The 26,048-nt window shown below is 41.5% G+C and overlaps 1 protein-coding gene across 3 annotated transcripts in view; it reads right to left on the reverse strand.

Annotated features, from left to right (window-relative positions):
- ttc28 (tetratricopeptide repeat domain 28) overlaps nucleotides 1-26,048 on the reverse strand; it is a 108,557-nt gene that overhangs the window by 75,835 nt on the left and 6,674 nt on the right. The window contains exon 1 of one of the 3 annotated variants that reach the window (XM_044096652.1): nucleotides 472-754. The exons of the other annotated variants lie outside the window; for them this stretch is intronic. Within the exon in view, the coding sequence (XP_043952587.1) occupies nucleotides 472-498 (27 nt within the window). The 5' untranslated portion in view covers nucleotides 499-754. Of the gene's footprint in view, nucleotides 1-471; nucleotides 755-26,048 lie in introns of those variants that run through there. 3 annotated transcript variants of the gene reach the window in all.

A 26,048-nucleotide genomic window follows, 5' to 3' on the forward strand; every position in this document is an offset into this window, starting at 1 on the left:
GAATCCACTTATTGTACATGTACAAGAAAACACAGTGACATAAAAAAAAACAAATAGCAACTCTTGAAGGCTGTGCAAATAAATAAATATGAAAAAAAAAAAAAAAAAAACAATTGAGATGTTAAGAAAATGAAGAGGTTTGAATGAATTCGTGGCGATTTCTAGCTTCTAAATATCCAGGTGTCCCAAAAAGAACTTCCTCTTAGCTGTGAATGGGGACTTTTCCTTTAGCTTTGTGGAATTTTTCCTCTTATAATCCCCTAATAATCCCATCCAGGCATGTTGCAGAAGTGTCTCTCTGAAAAGGGGACTATTAACGGATTATCCTTAATAAAGTGGCCGTGACTGCGCTTTCTTCCTGAGGGCTTAAAAAGCTCCGCTAATCCAAAGATGTGTCAGTCAGTCACTCACTCTGTTGTTCTGCCGCAACTTTGGAGTAAAAAAAAACAAAAAACGTAGAGTTTTACTCACCTTCTTCCGGGGCTGCCATTTCATCATATTTGTAAGGCAGGTGGGCGCAGCATCAAAGTGTCACAACAGCGGCAGAGGCATGTCAAACGCCTCGATCAGGACCGCAGAGCGAAGAACAGGTTAGGGAGGGATGTGTGTGATGTAGGAGGGAGGTTGTTATAATCCAGATATAATGAGGCTGCAGAGCGATCGGTCCGGTTATCCAGCGGCAGCGGCGGCAGGTTCCTGCAGCTCTCGACGCTCCGAGGACGCAACTGAGGCGAGAGCCGAAGGAGAGGAGAGCAGAGGAGAGGGAAACCCAACACCGGCACACACACACACACACACACACACCCCGTCTCTCCTACACACTCCCTCTCTTTCTCTCTTACACACGCAGACACACTAGACTTCAATTTTTTTTTTTTTTTTGTAGAATCCTAATAAGAAAACGTGTTTATTGTCCTAAAATAACCTGGTATTCATAAATGCCATATATCATGCATTTAAAGGGGAAGTATTATGGGTTTTCCAGGAATGTAGAGTCATTTAATAGCACTATCAAGTAACTCTGTTGCTTTCAATTGTTACAAGTGTTATAAAATGACTGTAATTTAACACGTAAAAATTGAGTCTCTGTCTCTTTAAGAAGCTCCTGCTCTTTCTGAAACTTCACCTTCAGGAAGTCTTTGAACACTTTTCAATCTTTTGTGTGAACCTGCATACCTCAGTGTTGCTGTCATACCTGCATTTCACAACTGTGGGATAATAAAAGGATATTTCTAAAATAACTTTCTAATTGGCCAATTGTCAAGTTTATGAAACTATTTTGCTTCCCAAGCCATAAGCAGTAGGAACCGCCCAGCAACCCTACGAACGCCTGGCCGACTAGAATCAGATGGTATAAATGTAATAATCACTGGATAGTGAAGAAACGTGAGGAAGAAGATTCTAAAATTTGATGTTTCTTTGGATATTTTGTAGCATTGTCTGTGGGTTAGCAAAGGCTTTCACTGGCCAGAAGCTAATGCTGTTCGGGGTGCCATGATATAAAAAGTTTAGGCACCACTGTTCAATAACACCAGGTTTAACTACAGTGTCTCTGATGTAGGAGTAGGAACGAGAACTGGTTAAAATGCTATTCTTTGTTTATTTACAAATGAAATCAAGGACAAAGTCATATAGTTCAGCCAGAAAGTATTCATATTTCAATTTAAAACTAGGAAGTTTGTTTCTGAGAAATATGACAGGAATCTGGAAACAGGAGACTCAGTCTTGGAAAAAAATAAAATAAAATCCACCTGATTTTTATTTCCATTTTAATTACTGAAAATTATTTCTACTTTTCTAAGCAATCACAAAAGATGAATTATTCCTCTAAAATACAGCAAACAAACTTTTCTTCTCATTTCTGGCCAGCTCTTCCACATGTTTCCTCTGGGATCAGTTTATCTGTGGTGATGAAATCAAAAGCCTCCATGCCATCACCCTAATCTTTAGCTTTCACCACAGATTCTTTATCGGATTAAAAATAATAAACTGCAACTTAGACACACCACAAGAGGGCGCTCATCCCATTGCCAGGACATTCTAGAAGTTTGATGATTTTAATCTTTTGAGGTTGTGTCTGTTGGTGTGTGTGTGTGTGCGGGTGTGTGTGGGTGTGTGTGTGTGTGTGTGTGTGTTGCATCCTGTCCTGCTTTTCCTTTTTTTTGGCTCCTTCTTCCATTACTTTATTTAATGATGTTCTCTTGTTTCCTCTTGCTGCTCATAAACTCAACAAAAATTAAGACACTTTATGGAAAACAGCAATTTACAGTTCTCCTCCTTCTTCAGCTCTGACAGTTTGGGAGTGTATATTAAAGCTCTGACCAGGGGGAAACGGTTTTTTCAAAGCGCTGTAGTTCGTTTTAACACAGTGCAGTGTGAAAGTAAACCACTGCAGCTGAAAATGCAACAAATAACAGTTTTGATCCCCAATGGAAGTAAGTCTACCAGACTACCAGGTGTGAAAACATCCTAAGGTGCTTCTTTGTTTTGTACAGTAAAGTTCCCTTTATAAATGTGACTGTACTTTGGAAATTGAAAAGGGTTTCCAAGACACTTCTTCATTTTTGTGATTCTATCAGCTATTCATGAACAACAATTCTTTATTCAACTCCTTTGAAAGGATCAGAGATCACGGCTTCCCGTCTCTGGCTCGGTCCCTTGTTTTTTCTGCACTTAGTTCCTTCAAATTCATTGAAAAGTTAAAAATGTTATGCACTACAGAAGAAGAAATATGCAAATCCCTTTCCTCCTCCCCCCTCCCCCGCCCCCTTTTAAAGAACGTCTCTGTAAAATTTATGATCTTCTTGAGATTTTAACAACCCAGAGATCCTCTGCAGGTCGTCGATCCTTGAACATCATTCTTTTTCTAGGCACTGCTTTTGAGCTAAATTAAAAATGATAATCAACTGAAGTCATACTTTTTGAAATAACATGATTTTTACTCTCTGTTGCAGCAGCTGTAGCCTCTACAGCTTCAGACTCAGCATCTTCCTCAACTTCCACTTCTTTTACAAGTTCTCCTTGACTACTGCTGTTAGTAGTAGTAAAGGTACTATACAGATGGTATTATCATCTGCATAATACCATGAAACATTGGGAAAACATAATAAAGCAGAATGAAATATTACCAAATTATGCTTGTCTCGTATTTGAAATAGCCAAATGGTATCCTTACTGCTTCCGGTGCCTGATGAACCAATCAAAATACTCAAAGAATGCATGACAGCAGTCAGCCAAGCACCAGTAGCGCTGTTCCCGCCTCTGCGCATTGGCCTCACATCTTCTGATCGCCCACCTCTGAACTGTTGTTGTATCTTGGGGCAGGTCGCCCGCACAGCCTTTCACTCAAACTGGACTTGCCAAGCAGGTTTGCCTGTACCGGCATAAACCCTCCACGTGCAACTACGTTATTGTTGTCGTTAGTTTTTAGAGATAATTTGAGGATGCCTTTGAGTGGTCGCAGTATTACTGTCGATCTGTGGAGCTAGTATGGGCAAGGACAATGGATTCCACAGAGAAACATTAGTAAGTAACGTCAGGCTCTAAAAACGTCTGGAGAAAAAGGGTGGAGAAAATCAAACACCATTCTACACAAAATAGGTTTTGTTTGCAATGTTGTTTTTTTCCATCTGAGAACTGAAATGGCTGAGGGATTTTCAGATGTTCATGTGGGCATTATAGCTCTATAACGCAATGGGCTTGTCCGATCGATAACCAGTAAAGTTCAGAGAGGGATGGTGAAGTTAAGCTGTGGTGACAGATAAATATCACTGAACAACACCATTCCTAAAGCAGAACAGAAACGTTCTGGCTGAGGCTGCCGCTGATGGATGACTGTGGTTTAAAGAACAAAAACAAATCCACTTTCACAATAAAGGCTCGGAGTTTTGGTTTATTACAGATGTACAGTTGAAAAGAGATACTTGCATATCGTGTGTCTATGTGTGTGTGTATATATATATACCCTATATATATATATATGTATATATATATATATAAAACTGTTCAGATTTTGTTGCTTTTGACACAAATATCCTAAAAATGTTCTAAAAACCCTACTTCAACCAGACATCATCAGCCATTACAGCCGCTTGCCTCCATTCTGTTGTCAAATGGTCACTAGGCAAATATTCAGTCTCTCAAAATGAACGGGTCAACAGACTTTTATGTCTGGACTGTTTATGCCTGACTGCAGGCAGGGAGGATCTTGAATCGATGAAAAGTAAAGTTCAAAAGGAGATAGTGAAGGTAAACCATAGTGACATAAATATCACCAAACATGTTCCTAGAAAACAAGCAGACGCATACTGAAGATACATGCAACTTGGGATAGATGGACAGAAAGTTGATCAGCTCCAACTGGAGCCCGGAAATTCAAAAATCTGATATCTTATCAATCAGTGAACACACCATAACTTTACCAGGTTGAAAACCAAACCCAGCCTGACAGAAGTAGACTTGAAGGCATCAATATCTACTGATATTTAGCTGTTAAACTCAAGCATCGCACAGCTTATATAGGAAACCCGCAGCCATGTCTCTATTAATGGTTTTTTTTATGCACATATAAAAACAGTTGACGAAACGGCAAAATACAAAATATTAACTTCCTCAATTTCATTTAAAAAAAAGCTTTAATACTCAGTTAAGACGGTTTTTGGTTTTTCTAAATTAAAAGGAAAATGGAAACACATTTACTGAATAATTTCTAACATAGCAAACTTTCCCATTTATTGGCAGGTCTGTGTTTTACTCTGAACATTTCAGAATGGGGGTCAAGGTTCGCTCCCATCCACTGGTGGTGGCAGAAAGCCACGAAAGTTTCTATGTCCAAACCTTCAGCATTGTGGGGAGAACGTTCTGCGTTTCCCTGAGATGTATAATCCATGGTCGTTTGCAACTACCATGCAAACTACCAATATATCCAACATGAAGAAAGAAGTAAGAAGAAAACAAATAATAGGGACTATGATATATATCTACATTAACATAGGTACCAGATGATGTTTGTCATTTTTTAGTATATTGGGATCAGTCCAATAGGCTGATATTAATGACCTATATTTATTTTTGCTTTGCTTTTCTGGAGGGGGAAGGAACAGGGTCGGTATTTGCTTGGTCATGTGACAGAGAGGCAGCAAAGAATTGACAGAAAATCTATTTTTAATGTATACTGTATAATATCGGCTTTCAGCCAGCATCAGTATTGGCCCAAATTTGCAAATTGGTGCATCCCAAATGGATAAGATATAAAATGTTTTAATTATGTGAACATATAATGAATTTCACTGATCAAGTGTTTATGTGTCATGTTTTGTGTATCCCATAATCCCTACAAAGCGTTTTTGTAATGTTGAGGGAAGTCCTCAGTCTGCTTCAGGGTGAAACTGCAGACTGAGCTCAGATGTTATGATTTATATGCACCAGGCCCATGAAAGCGAGCGCGAATAAAAGGTGATGTAACACAGTTGTAACTTTGTGAAGGAAGCAGGAGGTGTAAGGTAGCCGATGACAAACTGCACCTCCTCCTTATCCACCAACTTCACTCTGCTGACGTCTATTGAAAACTCGACACGGCCAGAAAGAACGCCGACTGTCAGCCGTAAGACAGAAGTTAAAGTGTAGAACAGAAGTGCAGGCAGGAGATGCAGCGCATCAGAGCGAGTTAATTAGGATGATCGTCCTGACACCTTTCTACTCTGGGCTGTGATGAAACCAAACACCATGGAAGGCATAAGACGTGTTGGTAAAGAGAGCATTAATAATTCACCACGATCCGTTCTGCCCTCGGCTGAGTTCTTATAGAAGCGTGATTGTCAACGTCTCAAATGCTGTAACATATGTCACCTGTAGCTACAAGCTGCAGCTATAACCTTTTCCATATGATAGAACAAAAAGCATGTTCAGATTAAAGAGAAAGTTAGAAATAAAACAACATGACACTCAATTAAATAAGTTGGCCAAACAGTGAAAAATTTGCCTGGTTTGCAAAAAAAAATTTAAAATGCATCCCATGATTTTACAAATACTAAATTATTAACTTTTAGGTAGGAAATTATCTTTTGTCCAGATGTCTTACAAGTAAGTATATACTGATGTTTACATATCACTACTAAAGCAAATTAAAAATTAAAACTTTTTTTTATCTACTTTTTGTAGGATTTTTCTATGATCACCTGCTATGGCCATTGACAATAGAAAAAAAAAAAGACTAGCAATATATTTCCACCAACAAAAAAAAAAGTTTCACATTAATCTCAGAAATTTTCTAGAAAAAAACTTGAACATTTCTAAGTTTGAAAAGTCAAAAATTTACTAGAAAAAAATCTGAAATTTTCAGATTAATCTCAGAAAAATTCTAGACAAAAATGTGGATATTTCAGTTTTTAAAAAGTCAAAAATTTTTGAGGTGAAAATTTCCAAAATTCAAAGATTTTGAACATTTGAAACATTTTTTTTTTCTAGAAAATTTCTGAGATTTTTGGCAAGAAATGTACTTTTTTCCATTTCCAATAGTCCTTATGCACTGTCATTGTTTTCAACTTATTTTCAAAATGTTATCAGAAAACATCAAAGCCGCCAAAAATATTTTTCATCCTCCTGAAAATGTGACTCCTGTATCACATTAATTTCAATGACTGAAACCAGAAACCATGTAGCCCATGATAAGGGCGTGCCAAAAAAAAAAAAAAAGAAATCCTTTTACTTAAGATGGGGAAGAAGCCATCTGCAGAAAAGTGGCGCTCTCTCCGTTACCGCTCCATAAAAACAAAATGGAGGATGCGTGGCCGGAGCTAAATTCCATTTAAGCACGTTAATGTCTCCATTTGTCATCCTGCCTCGCAAAGCAGACTAAAGTAGATCATGAGGATGCTTTGCACACCAGTAGATTAAAGCAGATTATAGACAGGCAATAATGATAAAACAACTCTGCAGCTGCAGAGCTCACAGCTATAACTGACATACACAGTACAGCTCAGGGCAGCATCGAAAGTGTGAATTTAGACGTATAAATGTAGTTTAAAAAACATAACGCTCACTTTGGGATTAAAAGCAATTGTCAAAATGTAAGCAGTGATTTATCAATGAGTCACAGTGAGACTTGACAGGTCCGCGGTGCGAGTTAGACGCCTGGAGCGAGAGAACAGAACGCCTGCTGGGTTATTATAAACATCAAACTGGAAAAAGCAAACTGGAGTATTGAAACCCCCCAGTTTCAATCAACACTGAAACTACTGATGGAAGTATTTTTACACTGAAAACGACCACCGCTACGCTCTGCCTCATAGCTGAACTGATTTGTTTTGGCTCTCCAATGATGTGTCTGAGGTCCGTCTGCCCATCCGTTGTCTTAAGATTAGGTCGCGGGGGCATCAGGTCCAGCTCATTCTGGGGAATCCCAAGGTGTTCGCAGGCTAGACGAAATGTCTCAGTCCCTTCGTTGAGTTCTAGGTCTCCCACAGGATCTCCTTCCAGTTGGAGGTTTTCCCTGGAAATCTGATAAATCGGATAAAATGTCCGGACCACCTCCACTGATTAACTTTCGATGCGGAAAAGCAGCAGCTCTACTTTAAGCTCCACCAGGTGACGGGGGTCCTCACCTTAAGTCTACAGCTGAGTCTAGCCACAGTCTGAAGGAAGCCCATCTTGACTGCTTGTATCAGTGTTTGATGTGTGTTTAAATACTGATTTTCATACCTTAAAATAGAATGTTAATAGTATTAACTAATCCAAAAGAGGAGGAAAAGTTTAGACTGAAAGAAACTTTATGTGCTTTTATACAATGGATGTAAATATTAAGTTTCAACTATTATGGTGTTTTGACACCTGACAGTCCGGTCGACTCGGTTCGATTGGGGATCAAAACTGCAGCACACTACATTTTCAGCTAGTGTGGTTCTCTTTCACTCCACAAACTCTTTGGGAAACCTGTTCCCCTCCCCACCTGTGGAGGCGCTGCACCAATAACCACTGAAGGAAACAACTTGAAAACTCCAGAAGACAGTGAGACATTAAACCAGATTTTAACAGTTGTAGGATTTCTCTTTTGTCTTTGACAAGCCATTTCTCCAGCTAGCGCTAGACTTGCACGTTTGTTTTGGCTGCATTTACCCAGAAATCCCTGCTCTATAGTCTGCTTCCTGCTTTTGGGGCGGCCTCCTGTCCGCTTGGTGTCAACATATGCCTTCAAACTCTTTGAAAAGGGTTTGATTGCTCATTCACGGCTCCCCAAACGAGGAAAGATTGAAATCAGAAATAATTTCCTTTCAAATTTCTGTCATTGCTAAGGCCAGGCAGTGAGAGCTTAGTGGTACTGAACTAGAACCACACAGGCATGTAAATGAACCGCAGTGACCTTTCCTGGTGCATTAACATGCTGACCTTAATGGTCCTCTTTTCCATAACCAATGCTTGTTCAGGGGCTCTTTAAACAAGATGGAGATGGAAGATCATAAGGAATTATACAAATATGATATACGTTTTAAATCTCTTAGCTTGGTTAAATGGGAACAGTTTAGGTACACATTAATGTCTAATTTCTACTATATATATAAATGTAGCCCTAGTATACATTGCACTAAATGGAATCGATGAAAATTGAGACATTTTGTTCTCATTTCAACAAACTAATGGGAGGATGATTCAGCTTCAGAATGTAAAACTCTGCATGCGTGTCCTACCTCGCAACACATTAAAGATTTAAAGTGATCAAATGCTTCTTTACCAACTTAGACAACTACAGCTGATCTTAAGCCACACACAGCCCCCGGATCCCATCAATAATGCACAAGTAGCTTTAATGAAAGCGTGCGTATGCGTCGGTGAGAAAGGTTTGTTTATGCTCGTGGCTGGTGCCAACCTCATTTCTTTTTCATAAAAAGTGTAAACTGCACATTTGCAACCTGCTGCAAGTGGCAAACAAAGAAGCAGCACAAGCACGCAGACACCAGAGGCATGCAACTAGTGTAACTCCAGTAGACTGGAGTCATTAAAATACACTTCAGCTCCACATTATTCGGAAAAGACATGAGGATGAGATTCTACAATAGAGAAGGGGGGGAACTAAAAGGAGAGAAAAATCAACAAATGCTGCCTCACATGTGAGCTACATGATATTAAGCAAACATTCAATCGTGATGTGGGACAAGCACACAGACACTGAGAAGCTACAGGGGGAAAAGCAGAAGTTCATATTTGTTTCATGTTAACAGAAGAAAGTGGATTAGGTAGCAGTAGTAAGTTCAGTGTTTCCAAAACTATTCTCAGGGATTTATTGAGATAAAAGGAAAAACAACGGTTCAAGAGGTTACGTTCTGCAGTTATTTTACTGAAAGTGATTACGGTAATTGTCAGTTCAGTCGAGGTTTATCACCACCATTTTGTGAAACACAAATTCCAGTTTAATCTGTGAAAAGTGTTATTTGTGGTGTTTCCTTGTTTTGTACCATATGGTCAGTATTGGAGATAGTAACTTTTGGCCATTTCCCACCTTTTCTCCCCCCAATATCTAACGATTGACCATCTGCGGACTAAAGTTTAACGAGTTATACACAGTACACTAGTGCCCCCAATAATTATTGGCTTACACAAAAGATGGGCAGGACTGCTGTCCTGGTGGAGCCAATCCAAGCATTCGACATGCCGAAGTGAGTTCATCTTCACCAGTGCAGACAAAGTGTTTGCATAGATTGAATAATATTATTTTCAGGACTTTGATTATTCACTGGTCATTTCCCCAGTCAGTTCTACACTTTCCACTTCTATTAAGTTTTAGGACATAATACAATCTAATTAGTTGAAAAGAATTCCTTGTTTACTGATGACTATATATATATATATATATATATATATATATATATATACATACACTCTGTACAAAAATATAAATGCCCATGTCAAGCATAAGAGTTTATATATATATAATAAAGTCAATATATAGAGAAACTCAAAATATATTTTCAGTAATTACTGATCTTCATATCGGCAGCGACAACATAATATTTAAATTATACTATTTAATATTATTATAACATTTAAATAATTGTTCTTGATTAAAGTGTACCAAACCAGGGTTGTGTCTGATCTTTGTTCAGCAGGTTCAGACTATGCATCTTCATTTCCCAGTAAAACAAGAGGTAGAAATGTGATGGTGCCATGTGGGTATTAAGACATTTAACACAATTCTATGATGATCCAACTAAAAGACAAAAAGTAAGAAAAAAAACTATGTTGTGTTCAAACAAAAATGAGAACTTAAAGATCCATATTAAACGGTTACAACACAGTTTCAACTTGCTTAAAATATATTTTTGTAGGTTAAGAAAAAGAATAATTAGAGAACAGTGGTGTTATTTCAGCTTCCAGTACCAGTGCTGGAATGGTCACTGGATGGACTCTGCCCTTCTTTTATTGTTGGACAGCTAATCCAAAAATATGAAGAAAAAATCTGAAAAAGTCTTAGACCTTGAATTGGTTGAATCATAGGTAGCTGGAGGTTTATTTATTTTTTTAGCCAAACTCCTTAAAACAGTTTTCAGCATAAGCAGATGAAGGGTTTCCAGTTGTTTGTTTTTGTTTTTAAGTCCCCTTTGTTGGGTATGTTTTGTTTGATTCATAATGAATATACGCTTTGATTCAAGCAGGAGTTTCTGGTGTCCTCATTTCTGATAAAGTGACACGAAATAAATGAACTCCTGGGAGGTCTGAGGGCATAAAAACCGATTTTTCAATGGGCTGAGAAAAAAAAAATCAGATTAACAAATAGCTCATTTATTTATCTACCAAATCATATTGTGGTGAGATTTACAGTGAAGCTAATCCACACTCGTTGATTCTGGATGTTTCACAGTGCAGAAGTGTGAAAGTGCACAGTGAAAGTGCAAAAGTCAGACCGTCTCACAGGTCTTACTATCAGACACGCATCGAGATCACAAAGTCAACCCTGACCTGCGAGTTAAGCATGACTAGGAATGCACTAAAACGTTACGGCTTCTATGCACATTCACCACGCAAGATTTGGCTATTTTTAAAAAAAAAAATGTTAAAACGTTTTGAGGGTTCATGGATAACAATTAACAAGCAAACCTGTGAAACACTGGGAGGTTATGGTCCGGTCAGATGAGACCAAAGCTGAATTTTTCGGGGTCAAAGGTCATTGCACATCACCCGAATTCCCCCATACAAGCCGACTGGGAAGTTCATAGTTGGGACCATCATGTTGAACATTATAGCTCAAATATGTCATCTTTGCAGTATTAGTGTTGTGAAAGCAAGACTGTGATGCAGCTTTTAGCCTTGCCACTAGAGGGCGCGGCCGTTTTGTGAGTAATGTTTTTAGTTGGCGTTCATGAAAGCAGCGTAGATCAAGAGAAGTCACGTGTAGAGGCAGTTTGTGTGAGAGTGTGTGTCCATAAGACTGTTTGTGGTTGAGAAGGATGAATGGCCAGATAAAGTGATCTGGACATTTTACCTAATTTTTCACCAAGCTAAGCTAAGTGTTACTTTAAAATAGTGAATTTTATCTTGTTTATTTGTTTTCTTATACTTTGACTTTATAGGTTATTTAAAAAGGAAAAAAAAACAAGACTGGAAAAAAAATAAAATTATTATTTATTAGTAAATGTGACTTAGGCTATAAGGTCATTGTGCGTAGTTGTGAGGCCTAAAAGACATGTTTGTGGTTTTTTTATAGGCAATGTCGCCTACTTATATAATAATCAGTGTTTACATTGGATTATATAATTTGTGTTTTGTTTATTCTGTTTTATAGAACCATTCCCACCCGAACAAATCCTCGATAGAAATCTGCTCCATCTACCAGGATGATTAGGGTTGACGTCTCAGCTCAATGACCTCAAACTAACAGCCAGGATAATAAGGTAGATGATATTAATGAAACTGAAAAAACAAATGCCTTTCAAGAGCATTTGAAGGCAACAAGGAGAAAGAGACAAAAGTATGACTGACAGAAAACTCAAGAGGACCTGACAATGAATCAACTGGGCAGAGGTGTTTAAATCATGGGCAGGCTGATCACTGGAAGAAAAACAAGTGACTCTAATTATGATGTAAAGTACGGTGGAAGGAGGCCGAGGAAAAGTAATGGCTGAGTAAACACAGAAACAACATGAAGCAGGCGTCTAAACAACGAGGAAACTGAATCGAACTGAACACATCAGCTAACAATAAGCACGAGGACTTGCTGCAAAGTTAAGTAAACTCCAAATGACAAGAAATATCCAAACCACAGTGACAGAACGAAGCTTTGAAGCATCACAACAAACACTTTAAATGCTTGCCTAGACAAAAGCAAAAGCTTTTCTCAACATTTATCAGCGTTTGGTGTCAACAGGTTGCGATGGTGACATAAAGTCTGCGGCGGTGTGGCCGCATCGGTCTGTGTGGCCTCCAGGCACACATAGCGAATGAGTCCATTCATCTTAGTGCCATATACACTCATTCTGTGCTACACAAAGCAAATACATGCTGCCCTCTAATCCGCTCAATCCTCTCTGCAGCCGCTGCAGGTATTTCACCTGCTGTTGTTTCTCTTTTGTTCCTCCTGTGCACACACAGCATCTGCTCACCAACCCCACAGCTCCCTCTTATCCGCGTTGTCCAGGATTTCAAATTTCCAGACGGTTGGTTTATATGAAAATATAGAATAATCCTGACTGGCTGAAAACACATTTACATACAAGGATAAAATAAAAAGCAGTCTTTGTAAAATTGCTATTCTAACCGACATAGTCCTATGTTGAAAAAGATTTTTTTTTAATTTTATTTAGTTTGATTTGCTGCTTTTGATTGGTTCTGTGTTTGATTGGCTGGTGGTGTGCTACCTTGACACACACTTTAAGTTGTGAGCGAAGAGCACAAAGAGCTAGAGTTTATCAGAGTTGAGTGTGAGAAGAGAACACTATCAATCGAACATGTGTGAGATTTGAACGCACACACCACACGTCATTCTTTGCTCAGATATCTGCACTTACTGCCGTCTCACCGTGTGCTCAGATTGATGTTGCAAATATAAAACCATAGTTATAGCATAAAAATAAGGATTTCAAATTTCTTAATTCTTCTCCACAATCCTCATCCCAAACCAATCTCTGGATTCCTACTGGAGCTTTTGGAAACTGTACAACTGACAATAAAAACTGCTTTCTAAACTTTCTATCTTCTTTGCTCTTCTGAATTTCTGCCTGTTTTACTTAAGAGCGATATGAAATCAGCGATAATACAGAAGGAACACAAACGCATTCCCTCCATCTCCGGCTGTGAAATGCACGTCAAGAGTTCAGATAGCAACCTGGAGATGTTTGGTTATCAGATCAGCCTGTGCGTGTGTGTGTGTTTGACTTATCTTTGTACAGGTTTTGTGCATTTACCAGTAGATAAAAAACCCATATTGATTCAGTAACAAAGCAGGAGGCTTCGGCGTTGACCTCCCTCCACTGAGAACTCTGTTAGAGCAGAAAGGGGCTTCGCCCCTCAGCAATTGAACGGTGATAAAAACCATGAACCCTTCCAGCTCAACACGTAACATTTCATCTAGTCAAAAGCCTTTCAGTGCTAAGAAGAACCATATTCAAGTGGTACATGTCCAAATGCATTCAGGTATTTATTTCACCAACTGAATGTTCAATAAATGTTAAATATGTAGAAATTGATTCAAACTGTTAGATAAAAACAAGTCGTTCTAGTGGAATAGTGTCTACGCTGTGATCTGGGAGCAGATTTGGGTTTGTTGCCTCTTCACTCCTCTGATCTCGTAACATTCAGTATTGTTCCTGAGGCACTGGCTCCCTCACCTGAAAATCATCTACTCAGCAAGGAACATTGGTGAAGAGGACGGGTAGGAATCACAGAAGTTGCCAGATTGTCAATAGTTGTGGTAGTCTGGTTCTCCTAGTTGTTGTGCTCCAAGGCTTGTTGCTCTATCTCCATCTCCTTGAACGCTGACACTCGCTAACCTTGAATCTACTTGATGTTACTCTGTCCTCGAGCATCTTGGTCGCTCTTCTGCTATGATACACACCTCAAAACGATTGGGTCTCCAGAGAATTCCTTTCCTGATCGATTGAGAGTCTTCAACTTACCTCTCCCTGCCTTCCTCAAGTTTATACCAACTAGAAATCAGCAAACCAGAACCAGTTCTTGTAAAATTGCTCCAAAACTGGTTCTAACCAACACTCACCGAGCTTCAGATGAGTTTATTCACGCTTTGATCCACAGTAACCTCCCAACAACTACAATGCTATCATGTGTGAATGCAAAACCACCAATTCGTAAGTCACTTATATCAGCTTTGATCACGTAAAGTTCCAGACAACTCCTTTGACCTCCAGCAAAGTTTGAGTTCTTTACCCAACATTTTCACTATCACTAGTATTCGCTTTCATGTCCTAGTTCATGCCTGGTTCTTCCATCTAAGTCTACGACAAAACATGTAAACACAATTAAATTTAATCTTACTCTTCTGTCAAACCAGGGTGTTGCATTGGTAAAACGTTGTGAAGGAGTTAGCCAAACTGCTCGTGGAACAATTAGCTTTGCCATGCCTAAAACACAGAAACAGACATACATTTTCCAAGCGTCTAACCAGAAGTGGCATCTCACAGAGCGCGACAGGAAGTAGAGATATCTGGACACTCTAATTATTCTGGAGTGTTTAAAACATCCTTCATCACTTTCAAGAAAACGGTTCTAGCATTCCCCCTCAGAGATGAGCTTCTGCCTGAAACGCCTCTGGTCATTTATGAATTAAAAATAATGCTGGCAATATCCCACACACACATCTGAGCATTCAAAAGTCAAACTGGCACTGTGGAGGTAAAGAAAGATATAAAGGTAGATATAAAGCATTACACATAAAATGAGAGTCGGGGGGTGGGGGACAAAAAAATCTAACAAAAAATATATATTTATATGTCTCAAATTCATTGCAAAAACATACAATCTATACTCAATTTAATGTTCAGGTCTGAGGGTTCACTGCATCCTGGAGGCATAAACCTCTGAGCAGATTAAAACTACTGCTAAATAACTGCCACTAATAAGCTAACAGTGTCAAAGGCCTGTGTGTCTCTATGAATAAATTATTCCACAGCGACCAGCGAAACTACGCAAGACGTATCACTGCTTGTGCGTTGGACGTGCTGTTTATGCATACATAGTATATCAAGTCTGCTTACTAATAGCTCATTTGGTTAGTTTGTGCCTTATGGCAAGGTTGTAGCCACTTGTCCAAGCCAACAGGTACGTTCAGGTACACTCTGTGTGTCTTTATGAGCAGGAATGCTGGTGGAGCTGCAGACCGGGCCTGCTGCGCTCCCTCAGGACGCTTATGAAGGTCGTTTTCAGCCAGCTGCCCCCAATATCACAGCGTCAGAGAGGAGAAGCTGCTAACAATTACACCTCGCTGGAGAGATGTGCCTTTTTAGCACCAGGGTTGTTGTTTGGCTATTTCCCACGACAAAAATAATAAAATTATTCCAACAAAAATAAAAACAACACACATTGGGCTTTTTTTTTTTGCCTTAAAAAAATTATCTGTTTCCACTGTAGCAAATTACAATGCCTAAGAGGCTTTATTAATCATATTAAAGACAAAGATGAATTAGCTTTTCCACACAACAGAGTTACTCGTCTTTACTACGCAGACGCTGTGTTGCTGAGGCAGACTGCTGAACTTTTAATTAGCGCGTCGCTCGCTGGGAAAACTATGATTTACTCTAACAAGCTGGAAGCATCCTGTTCTACTGTAAACACCTTAAGAGGTAATGTCATGTAAAACCAACCTTTTTTAGCTTTACATCATGTTTATAGTGTTATTAGAAACATGCCCGGGGTGTCGCTTTGATTCTTTTCATTCATGTTTGAGAAATCCTTTAATCTCCATGGCAACGATTCAGCTGTGCAAAACACCTGGGTGGATCTAGCCCCGCCTCCGAGACGCAGCTCCTCCTCAGAGCTGCTGTTTCTAAGCATCTGAGCACCGAGCAGGCCTCTGTGACGCTCCATCAGACTAGCCAGCGGAAACTAGCGAACAACGGGTGGAACTGCCCATCTGATAAACTCATTATACGAGCTGCTTCTCAGTCCAATGCTGGTAAAAACGTTGCTAAAAGGTTAATAGAGGAGCCATGTTGTAATGACTTCCTGAAGGAGGAACGTCAGAAAGAGCAGGAGTTTTTAAAGAGACAGACGCCCAATTTCAAGGCGTTAATTAGCAAAGTAAAATTTCTTTTCAGTCATATTTGATATATACAGCATTTTTATAACAACTGAAGTTAACATAGTTACAGTATTGTGCTATAAAATGTCACTATGTGCCTGAAAAACAACCTTCCGTTTTCTTCCATCGTATCTGGAATTTTGAAAAAATTAGAAATGTCCTGTCCAGGAGGGGCTGTGAAAAACCAGTTCATGATACTTCAACACTGAACTGCTGTAACGATTTACTGTCCGCAAAATGCGGTTAAAAGCCTCCAGACGATCCAAAATGCAGCAGCAAAAGTTCTGACAGTACCAACGGAAGCTAAACGTTGCACTTTGTGGACACATTCGCTTGAACAGAACAGCATCTGTACTAATCAATTCAGAAAAACAATGAACATGTGGAGCAGAAGCAAACTTTACAAGCTTAAAAAGCCTCGTCTTGAATTCCTATTTAACATCCCTGCAGTGACACTGTGTGACAGCAAAAGCCGGCGCAGCTTTTGAAGAGTTCCACTTAAACCCATGAATGCATAATTTAATTTGAGGGTGGCGTCGTGGGGGGTAGAGGGGTTAAAGATAAGCAGGAAACATTCAAGACAGAATTAACCCTATCTGACAGCGAAACTGCTGAGCCCTCCGTTCGCTAATCCTTTGACGGCTGCACATTTCCCTGCTAATATGAAAATACAAGATGGAGAATGTTTCCTTTATTATGTTATTACAGGGCTGCAACTAACGACTATTTTAGTAATTGATTGATCTACCGATTGTGCTGACAATTCATCAGATGAAAAATGAGCACATTCTACAGTTTTTATCTAACCACTTAAGTCTTTTTTTATACTGTAGTAGAAAGATATTTATACATTTTAGTAATCGATTAATTGATTATTCTGATAATTAATCAGGTAAAATTTTGCATGTTTTACAGAATTTTATTTAACCACTTAGGCATTTTTTTATATACCTATTGGAAATACATCAAAATCCTAATAAACTCATTTCTTTTTAAAAGAAGAAAAAAACATTTTGTTGTCTAAAATGCAACAGCGTGTAATACTTTAAGGGAATTTGAACCGTGTGAAGCTAAAAGCTGTGCCACTTTGGGAGTTTTGGCTAAAACATATTCACAGGCATGTGATGGAGACCAGGGTGTCGTGATCTGTGTTTTTTGGGTTTATTTTGAAGTTTCCTGTGTGTCTGAGTCTCTGTGTTGTCCTGTCTCCCCGTGATTAGTCCCCAGGTGTGTCTCGTTCCCTGATTACCCTCTTGTGTATTTAGTGTCACCTGTGTGTGTCTGTCTTCTGGTCCCTCGTCAGTGAACGTCTTGTAACGTCTCAGTTCCGTCTCCGTCAGTCTGTGTACGTCGAGTCCTCGTTATATCCTGTTGCTACCTGTTGGGAGCATTAGCCTTCCGCTCCGTCAGTGCTGCCAGGTCTGTGGACTGTTTTTGTTTTGTTTTCCATTCATCATTAAACTCCTCATCTACACCACATCTGGGTCTGCTGCGTTTGCCTCACCACCACCACCCACACCTCCTTATGACAGAAGGACCCGACCACATAGAGCACGGTGAGGCACGCTGTACCATCATGGACCCAGAAGAGATGCAGGAGTTAATGGACACCATACGCAGTATGAGGAGGCCATGGCCAAGCCGTACATGGCCTGGCGAAGGCTCGGATTTGCCATCCGGTTGGGTCTGCTGCTGGACTACTGGGTTCCACGTTTTCCGCTTCCGGAGCTGGTGGAATTGCAGAGGGAGGCAGAGTGGGAGCGTGAGGCAGCGCTAGCAGTCATGGCTGGAGAACCGCTGCCTCCCAGACCCGAATCTCTGTCCTCCGTTCCACCACACCAGCTCCGACATCTCCCGTGCCTCCCGAGCCAGCAGCAGCCCTTCCGCGGCGGATCCGCCAGCACCGCTTCGCGGCGGATCCGCCAGCACCGCTTCGCGGCGGATCCGCCAGCACGCTTCGCGGCGGATCCGCCAGCAGCGCTTCGCGGCGGATCCGCCAGCAGCGCTTCGCGGCGGATCCGCCAGCAGCGCTTCGCGGCGAGCCCGTTCCTGCAGGCGCACCGAGCCCGTTCCTGCCGCCGCTCCAGCCGGCGCACACCGTTCCTGCCGCCCGCTCCAGCAGCGCACCAGCTCCCGTTCCTGCCGCCGCTCCAGCCGGCGCTACAGAGAGTGCTCCCCCCGAGACTCCTTGTGCTCCCCCCGAGACTCCTTGTGCTCCCCCCGAGACTCCTTGTGCTCCCCCCGAGACTCCTTGTGCCAGTCCCGAGCTCCTTCCCTGTGCCAGTCCCGAGCTCCTTCCCTGTGCCAGTCCCGAGCTCCTTCCCTGTGCCAGTCCCGAGCTCCTTCCCTGTGCCAGTCCCGAGCTCCTTCCCTGTGCCAGTCCCCCGCTCCTTCCCTGTGCCAGTCCCGAGCTCCTTCCCTGTGCCAGTCCCGAGCTCCTTCCCTGTGCCAGTCCCGAGCTCCTTCCCTGTGCCAGTCCCGAGCTCCTTCCCTGTGCCAGTCCCGAGCTCCTTCCCTGTGCCAGTCCCGAGCTCCTTCCCTGTGCCAGTCCCGAGCTCCTTCCCTGTGCCAGTCCCGAGCTCCTTCCCTGTGCCAGTCCCGAGCTCCTTCCCTGTGCCAGTCCCGAGCTCCTTCCCTGTGCCAGTCCCGAGCTCCTTCCCTGTGCCAGTCCCGAGCTCCTTCCCTGTGCCAGTCCCGAGCTCCTTCCCTGTGCCAGTCCCGAGCTCCTTCCCTGTGCCAGTCCCGAGCCTCCCTGTGCTCCTCGTCGCCGCCCCCGTGCGGCCCCAGAGACTCCCTGTGCTCCTCGTCGCCGCCCCCGTGCGGCCCCAGAGACTCCTTGTGCTCCTCGTCGCCGCCCCCGTGCGGCCCGCCTCCTGCGCCGCGGACGGCCGCCGGACAGCCTCCGTGGTTCCCGCCTCCTGCGCCGCGGACGGCCGCCGGACCGCCTCCGTGGTTTCCGCCTCCGGCGCCGCGGACGGCCGCCGGACCGCCTCCGTGGTTTCCGCCTCCGGCGCCGCGGACGGCCGCCGGACCGCCTCCGTGGTTTCCGCCTCCGGCGCCGCGGGCCTGTGGTTCCCGCCTTCCGGTGCTTCCGCCCACCCAGTTGGGTTTGTTTTGTTTGTTTTTGGACTCTTGGCCTTCGTGTGCCTCCGCCCACCCGGTTGGGTTTGTGTTTTGTTTGTGTTGGACTCTGGCCCCCCGTCCAGCTCCCCTCCACCCACCCTTGTTGTGTTTTTCTGTTTTGGGCGTCTGGGAGCCGCCCTTTGAGGGGGGGGTACTGTCGTGATCTGTGTTTTTTGGGTTTATTTTGAAGTTTCCTGTGTGTCTGAGTCTCTGTGTTGTCCTGTCTCCCCGTGATTAGTCCCCAGGTGTGTCTCGTTCCCTGATTACCCTCTTGTGTATTTAGTGTCACCTGTGTGTGTCTGTCTTCGTCGGGTCTCGCCAGTGAACGTCTTGTAACGTCTCAGTTCCGTCTCCGTCAGTCTGTGTACGTCGAGTCCTCGTTATATCCTGTTGCTACCTGTTGGGAGCATTAGCCTTCCGCTCCGTCAGTGCTGCCAGGTCTGTGGACTGTTTTTGTTTTGTTTTCCATTCATCATTAAACTCCTCATCTACACCACATCTGGGTCTGCTGCGTTTGCCTCACCACCACCACCCACACCTCCTTATGACACAGGGGGTCCATCCCTACTGATTGATATTTATTTACAGAAGAAATACTTTTTGTTTCATTTCTTTATTTCAGTTTGTTTGTTGTTGGGTTAATTGGGTTTTACCTATCTGGTGTGTCTCCTCAGAAAGATGGAGCAGAAAGGGGAACAAGTGCTGCAGGTGCAGTTAAAAAGCTCCAGGAGTGTACCATGGCAACTAAGAGGGGTAATGCTCCGAAAGTTTAATTTAATTTCTTGATTGACCTTAAGATCAGTTTGTTTCTAATTTGCTTGCATGTAAATATTTATTTGTACCATTTATTTTGTGTTGGGTTTGTGTAAATTATTTCTTGTTTGTTTGTTGTAACTTCACCTGGTGTGGGTGGAATTGGCCAAAGGTTAAAGCCGGCTTCTTTGTTTCGCAGTGAAGAATGGGTGTCGGTGTAATGGTGACCTGCAGCACCAATAAAGCTACTCCAACTATATTTTGCTGCCTTGCCTTGCCTCGCCTCCTTTCCACGCAGTGCCTCCTTCGGTCAAAGTGACAAGGCAGAGGAGTATTTTTTTTTTTATCCTAAATGCAAAATATATATTTATTTTGTAAAGATTTGGCTTAATTACTGGTTTGAATGCGTTGTGTTTTCAGCAAGTCGTCCTTTTTTAGAGTCTGTATACTCCAGTTAATGATTAATTGACTACTAAATTAGTTGACGATCATCTCAATAATCGGTTAATCGGGAATAAATCGATTAATCGTTTCAGCCCTATGTTAGTATTTTTGATCATCTTCACTGAGATTGGTGCAGACAAACAGTTGGTGCCACATATGCCCAGTTGAGCTGGCGCATCCAGCAGCTTGGCACGCCGTTGCTGTGGAAACGCCAAACAGATGAGCCAGTAACTGTGTTTGTTTTAATAGTGAGGAGAGCTAAGACCATGTTTTATACTCAGTTTGATTCTTTCCTTTTAAATGTGTCCATTTGTCTCGCCGCCAAACTTTAGAAGAAACATAAATCAGAAATACCTTGGGATTATTTTACAAGAGTGAAACATGGAGGAGACAGTCAAAGGGCACAGCTTTGGTTTAGCTTTAATTACACTGTAGAGTGTGTAATTATGCAGACTATCAAGTTGTTGGCACAAGAAACTATCAAATTAAGCTGAAAGGTGTGGGATTCATAGACTGATAGTTGAATTCTGAGGGTTGGCTTTTGAACCTTTTTTTTCCCTTTTTTTTAAGAGCTGCATCAAATAAATATGTTGGTTAATTGGAAACTCAAACACCAGTTCTATTTCTGCAAAGTGAATGCACCTTTGGCAGCCACTGAAGGCACTATTGCCTTCCAACAAGAAGGTCCTGGGTTTAAATCCTGGCCCGGGGTTTGAATGTTCTCCACATACTGGCTGCTGGCAGGTTTTAATTGAAAAGCACTTCCTGTGGAAGTCGGCCTATTCCTTTTCCTGTTACTTTACCAAGCAGTGAATGGCACGACAGCTGCAGGAGGTCTGTCCATTTTCAACAAGTTACTTTACATGATTGAAGATGCTAGACAATGGATGAATGACTACAATTTAAAAAACTGATTCACTTACATCAGGTCTATAACACTGAATTAAGTTTAGTTAAATACATTTTTCTGAGTATTGTCTATCAATTTAAAGGATTCTGTTTTTTCCAACTTAATTTGTTGGTTTAATTCATAACTAATCAATTTATATTTTCTATATGAATATAATTAGAAATTTTGTACAAATCAAATACGACTTTAGAGAAAATTGACTTCATATTTGAGCGCCCTGAAATTGTGCTTCTGTCTCTTTAAGAAGAGACAAAAGCACAACATGGCACCTCCTTTTTACAAAGTTTTCACCAGCGTAGCACAGAGAAGTAGCTCGTATAATGAGCGCAGTAGGTACACAGTGGTACCAGGTGTTTGCTAATTGCTGCTGGCTAGTCTGAAGGAGATGGGTGGGGGGATTCGTGAGGGAGAAACTTCAGTTCTGAAGAGGCGTTGCGTCTCGAAGGCGGGGCTAGGTCCAGTCAGGCGTTTTGTAGAGCAAAATGGTTGCCATGGAGATGAAAGGATTCCTCATGAAAGAATCAAGGCAACGCTCCAGGAACGTTTTTGATGAGGCAATAACATTATCACTATGCAAAGCTGAAAAAAGTAAATTCTAGGTAATACCACCCCTTTAAACAAAGATCAGACTTATGGCCGGCGTGCCGGCGTTGCCGTAGAAACCGAGCCGCTCACCGGCTAGCCGCTGCTGCCAGTGTGTGCTTATAGATCTGCAGAGTGAAAGCCAGATAATCCTCATTATGCGACATTCCCACCATGCTTCGTTCACATCAAACTGAGACAATCTTTCATTAGGATCCACTCTTCTTATCTTTCCTCTTCCTTTTGCACACGCAGTGTAGCTCAGGAGTAAAAAATCCTTCACCAGCAGCTTGTGTTTGGCTGCTGAGTCAGCAGCTTTAGGTCCGGGCTGGCTATGTATTAAAAAAAGTGGAAGTATAGGCACACATCTTCCGATTACCTGAAAATTAACCCCAACTCTCCTTGCAGGCTAAAATAAAACTCATTATGTTCTGCAGAAGTGTTCCTGCAGCAGGAGCCGCAGAGCCAGCAGCACGAGAGAACATTATCAGGTCTGAGAGACGCAAAGGAAGCTGCAGCGGGCCCTCCTGCTGGTGCACATAATGGGAGAGATGCGTTTCAGGGGAACAAAACATGAAGAAGAAGAAGAAGAAGAAGAAGAAGAAATCAAACACTAGGTGGCCGATATCACATGTTCCAGAGCAGCTTCTGAGACAGATTTTTGGGGAAGTCAGTCAGCTGGGGTGGATTACACGGCCTGTGTGTTACCAAGCCTCATGTGATGCGGGTCATCAGAGGGCAACGCAGTCGCTTTGGCAACAAGAACTGTTCACTTTCCTCAGTGGATGAGAGGGGAATTTCACAAGTCAGTGCTGCTCTCTAGTGGTTTCTCCAAAAATCCTCTTCAGTCAGATTCTGACACCAGGCCATGAACTGATCTGTGTTTCTCTCTGAAGTCTGAATAAAACATATTTTTAGGAGTAGTCTTCAATAAGAGAAATGATACAGGTAGAATAGAGTATGACATTTTAATACTTCATGGTTATGATGTCTCGGTAAATATAATCTGACTTTTTATGTGAATTAGGAAGAATAGTGGATGCTGCAGATGCTAATGGGGATCTGAAAGAACAACAAATAAACAGGTTTTGCATTAAAGTAGCACAGCTGACGATGGTGTATTAGAAAAAAAAAAAGAGGAGGAGTACATTTCTGCCAAAAAGCTCAACAAATTTTGAGATTAAAATGAGATCTTTTTCCAGAAACTTTCTCAGAGATTTTGTGGGAAAAAAACATGGAAATGTCTGAGTTTGAAAAGTGGAAAAACTGCAACAAAACCAAAAACCTCAGATATCTTCAGATCAATGCCAGAACTTTGATAGGAAAAACTTAGACATTTATAGATTCACCTAAATCTTGAAAGAAAAGTCTGAAAAGTAAAAAGTAAAAAAAAAAAAACACTTTTGAAACTCAGAAATTTTCACATTTTCATCTAGAAAAAGTCTGAGATAATCTTAGAATTTCAGACTTTTTTTTCAGCATGTTATTTATTCTTTTCCTAGTAAAAAACAACTTTACATTTCTTTTATGTAAAGAAAAACAAAGCCTTTCAAAAAGATTTTCTTACATGAATTGCTAAGACTACTTTTAGTTTGATTAAGTAGTGAAAATTAATTGTAGTTATTCAATATAAAAACTGAAAACTGCATTTATTATTATACTTATTTTCAACACTTCAGTTGTTTCGTTACCATGTTTATTAGAAGTTTTTAAAAGCCATTGTGGAAGACCCAAAGAGGCCCTCGACTCGCAGGCTGCAGCTACATCATTTATTTAAAAGAAAAACTGAATAAAGATGGAAAAATCTGTATTTGAAGTCCACAGAAACTAATTTCAATGAAATAATTTCCTCTGGAGACTCTTCCCCCCCCCATCTCATGCTCTGTATCTCCCGGCTGACCTGGACAGAGCTCTCCACCACTTTTCACTCTCAGCACAAAAGCAGCTTTTACTCTGAAGGAGTCTGAACAGTTTGATGTGGGGAGCAAACCCTTCCTGCTCGTCCCACTTGAAGAAACCAGAGCTTCTATGCCCGCATGCGAGTAATCGTCCGTGCAGCGTGCGGTCAGCGGGACGTTTCTTAATGACAGAGTTACTCAGAGCGACGCGGGGCCGACTCCTCTGGCTGCTCTGTAAACAGGCGGAGCGCGGCAGCCATCTGGTCTGCCTCCACCTTCCTGATGATCTGCACTGATTCCTTCTGCGTGAACCCTCAGCGGAACGTCGAGCTGAACCAGACTGCGGCGAAACGTGTGCCAGGAAAGGACGAAGCTGCTTTTACTTTAGTTTCACAAATCCTTCTCATAAAGTTTAGACGTCCAATCAAAATTATTCTCTATGCGTTTAGCGTTATCCTAATAGTAGATTTTATTTATTGGTTGAAGCATCTCTGATAACCAGAACATTAAAAAAATTAAATAAAACTCTTACATTTTTTTTCAATTTGTACGGCGGCGCCCCCATTGGGGAGCACCCAGTTGGCTCCACCAGTCTGACTGGGCTTCAGCTATTTTGCAAAAAAAGAAAAGGAAAAAAAAAAAGAAGAAGAAAAAGACCATTTTAATTTTCCAGGGGCTGCAGAGACATCCCCTGAAAGACTCACAGCTCTATCTGGAGTGAAAGGTTGTTCAAATTCAAATTCAAAAATACTTTATTGATCCCGAAGGGAAATTAAATGTTGCTGTGACTCATAGTAATTCAAATTCTTCAAAGAGTCATTGTAAATAGAGCTAAATACAAATCCATCCCTTGAAAGTTCAACAGATATTTTGCTGTCCGATTTTTGCCAGGCAGTGTCTGAAAATAATTCCTGAGGTCACAATCCGTCACAATCATTTTCATGTTGGGCCGCGTTAAGATGACGACTGTCCTCAAACGGCCGGTTGGAGAACCCTGTGTGTGTTGTACAGGGCCATGCTGAAAACAAAGTTTAAAAATTTGAATTAAGAGAATAAGGTCCTAACATTACAAGAATAAAGTCATATTATTATTTTTTTCTCATTTGTAATATGATTTTATTCTGGTAATATTATTATTTTTTTCTCATAATATAACTTTTTTCTCTGATTTTGTTTTGTTTTTTTACTTTTTTGCCGCAAAACTTTACTCTCATGATGATATGACTTTATTCTCGTAACGGTATTCTTTATTTTTGTTTAGTGTGGCCCTACTTCTTCATTGTAGGGTTTTCTGTAAACTAACACTTCTTCACCTGTGAGCTGACAAACTGAACAGAAAGCTTCACTTTCTCTATGAGCTTAACGATCTAAAAAAGAAAAATAATAATGAAAAAAAAAAACTGCTCGGTCTTCAAAAGTACCAAATGATAAAAAATACAAACAGACTGTGTGCATGTGCATGTGTGCGTGTGTGTGTGTGTGTGTGTGTGAGTGTGTGGACGACAGCAGGTCAGTGTAAGCATATATAAACCTCTTCTCACTCAAAGGAAAGGCTTTCGCTCTTGCAGCAAGTTTTACTTGTGTGGTTTAGCTTCATTTGAATCACAAAGAAACAAAAAGGCTTTCTCAAAAATCTTTGCATCGGATGGACGAAACGAAAACAACATCGAAATGCAAAGAAGTGCTGCCAGCCCGCCCGCGCGCTCTTGTTGTCCAGATAAGCACCCAAACTTCAGCGACTTTTGCCCGACTCCACCACTCCGTTCCCATGACCGAGTCGCTCCATTTGTGTGTGTGCGAGATTCATGTAATGCGTGTTTGAGGGTGCTGGGCCAACAGACAAGTCAGCGGGGGCAGCAATGGGACAAACTGTGGGAGGCAAACACAGAAGAAGAAAAGGTGGCGAGAAGAAAGCAAAGATGGCCGACTGAAGGGTAGAAAGAAGGAAGTGAAGCAGAAAGATTCTCTCTTTCTGGTAGTTCATCGGTTCTGACCTTAGCTTTGACCCAAAGCGAATGCTGCAGTGAGCTCACAGCAATGACACCGCCACTATGCAGACACACACACACACACACACACGCAGGAATGCTGCTTCTGGTAT

The sequence above is a fragment of the Gambusia affinis genome, linkage group LG17, assembly GCF_019740435.1.
Source record: "Gambusia affinis linkage group LG17, SWU_Gaff_1.0, whole genome shotgun sequence".
Classification (NCBI taxonomy): Eukaryota; Metazoa; Chordata; class Actinopteri; order Cyprinodontiformes; family Poeciliidae; genus Gambusia; species Gambusia affinis.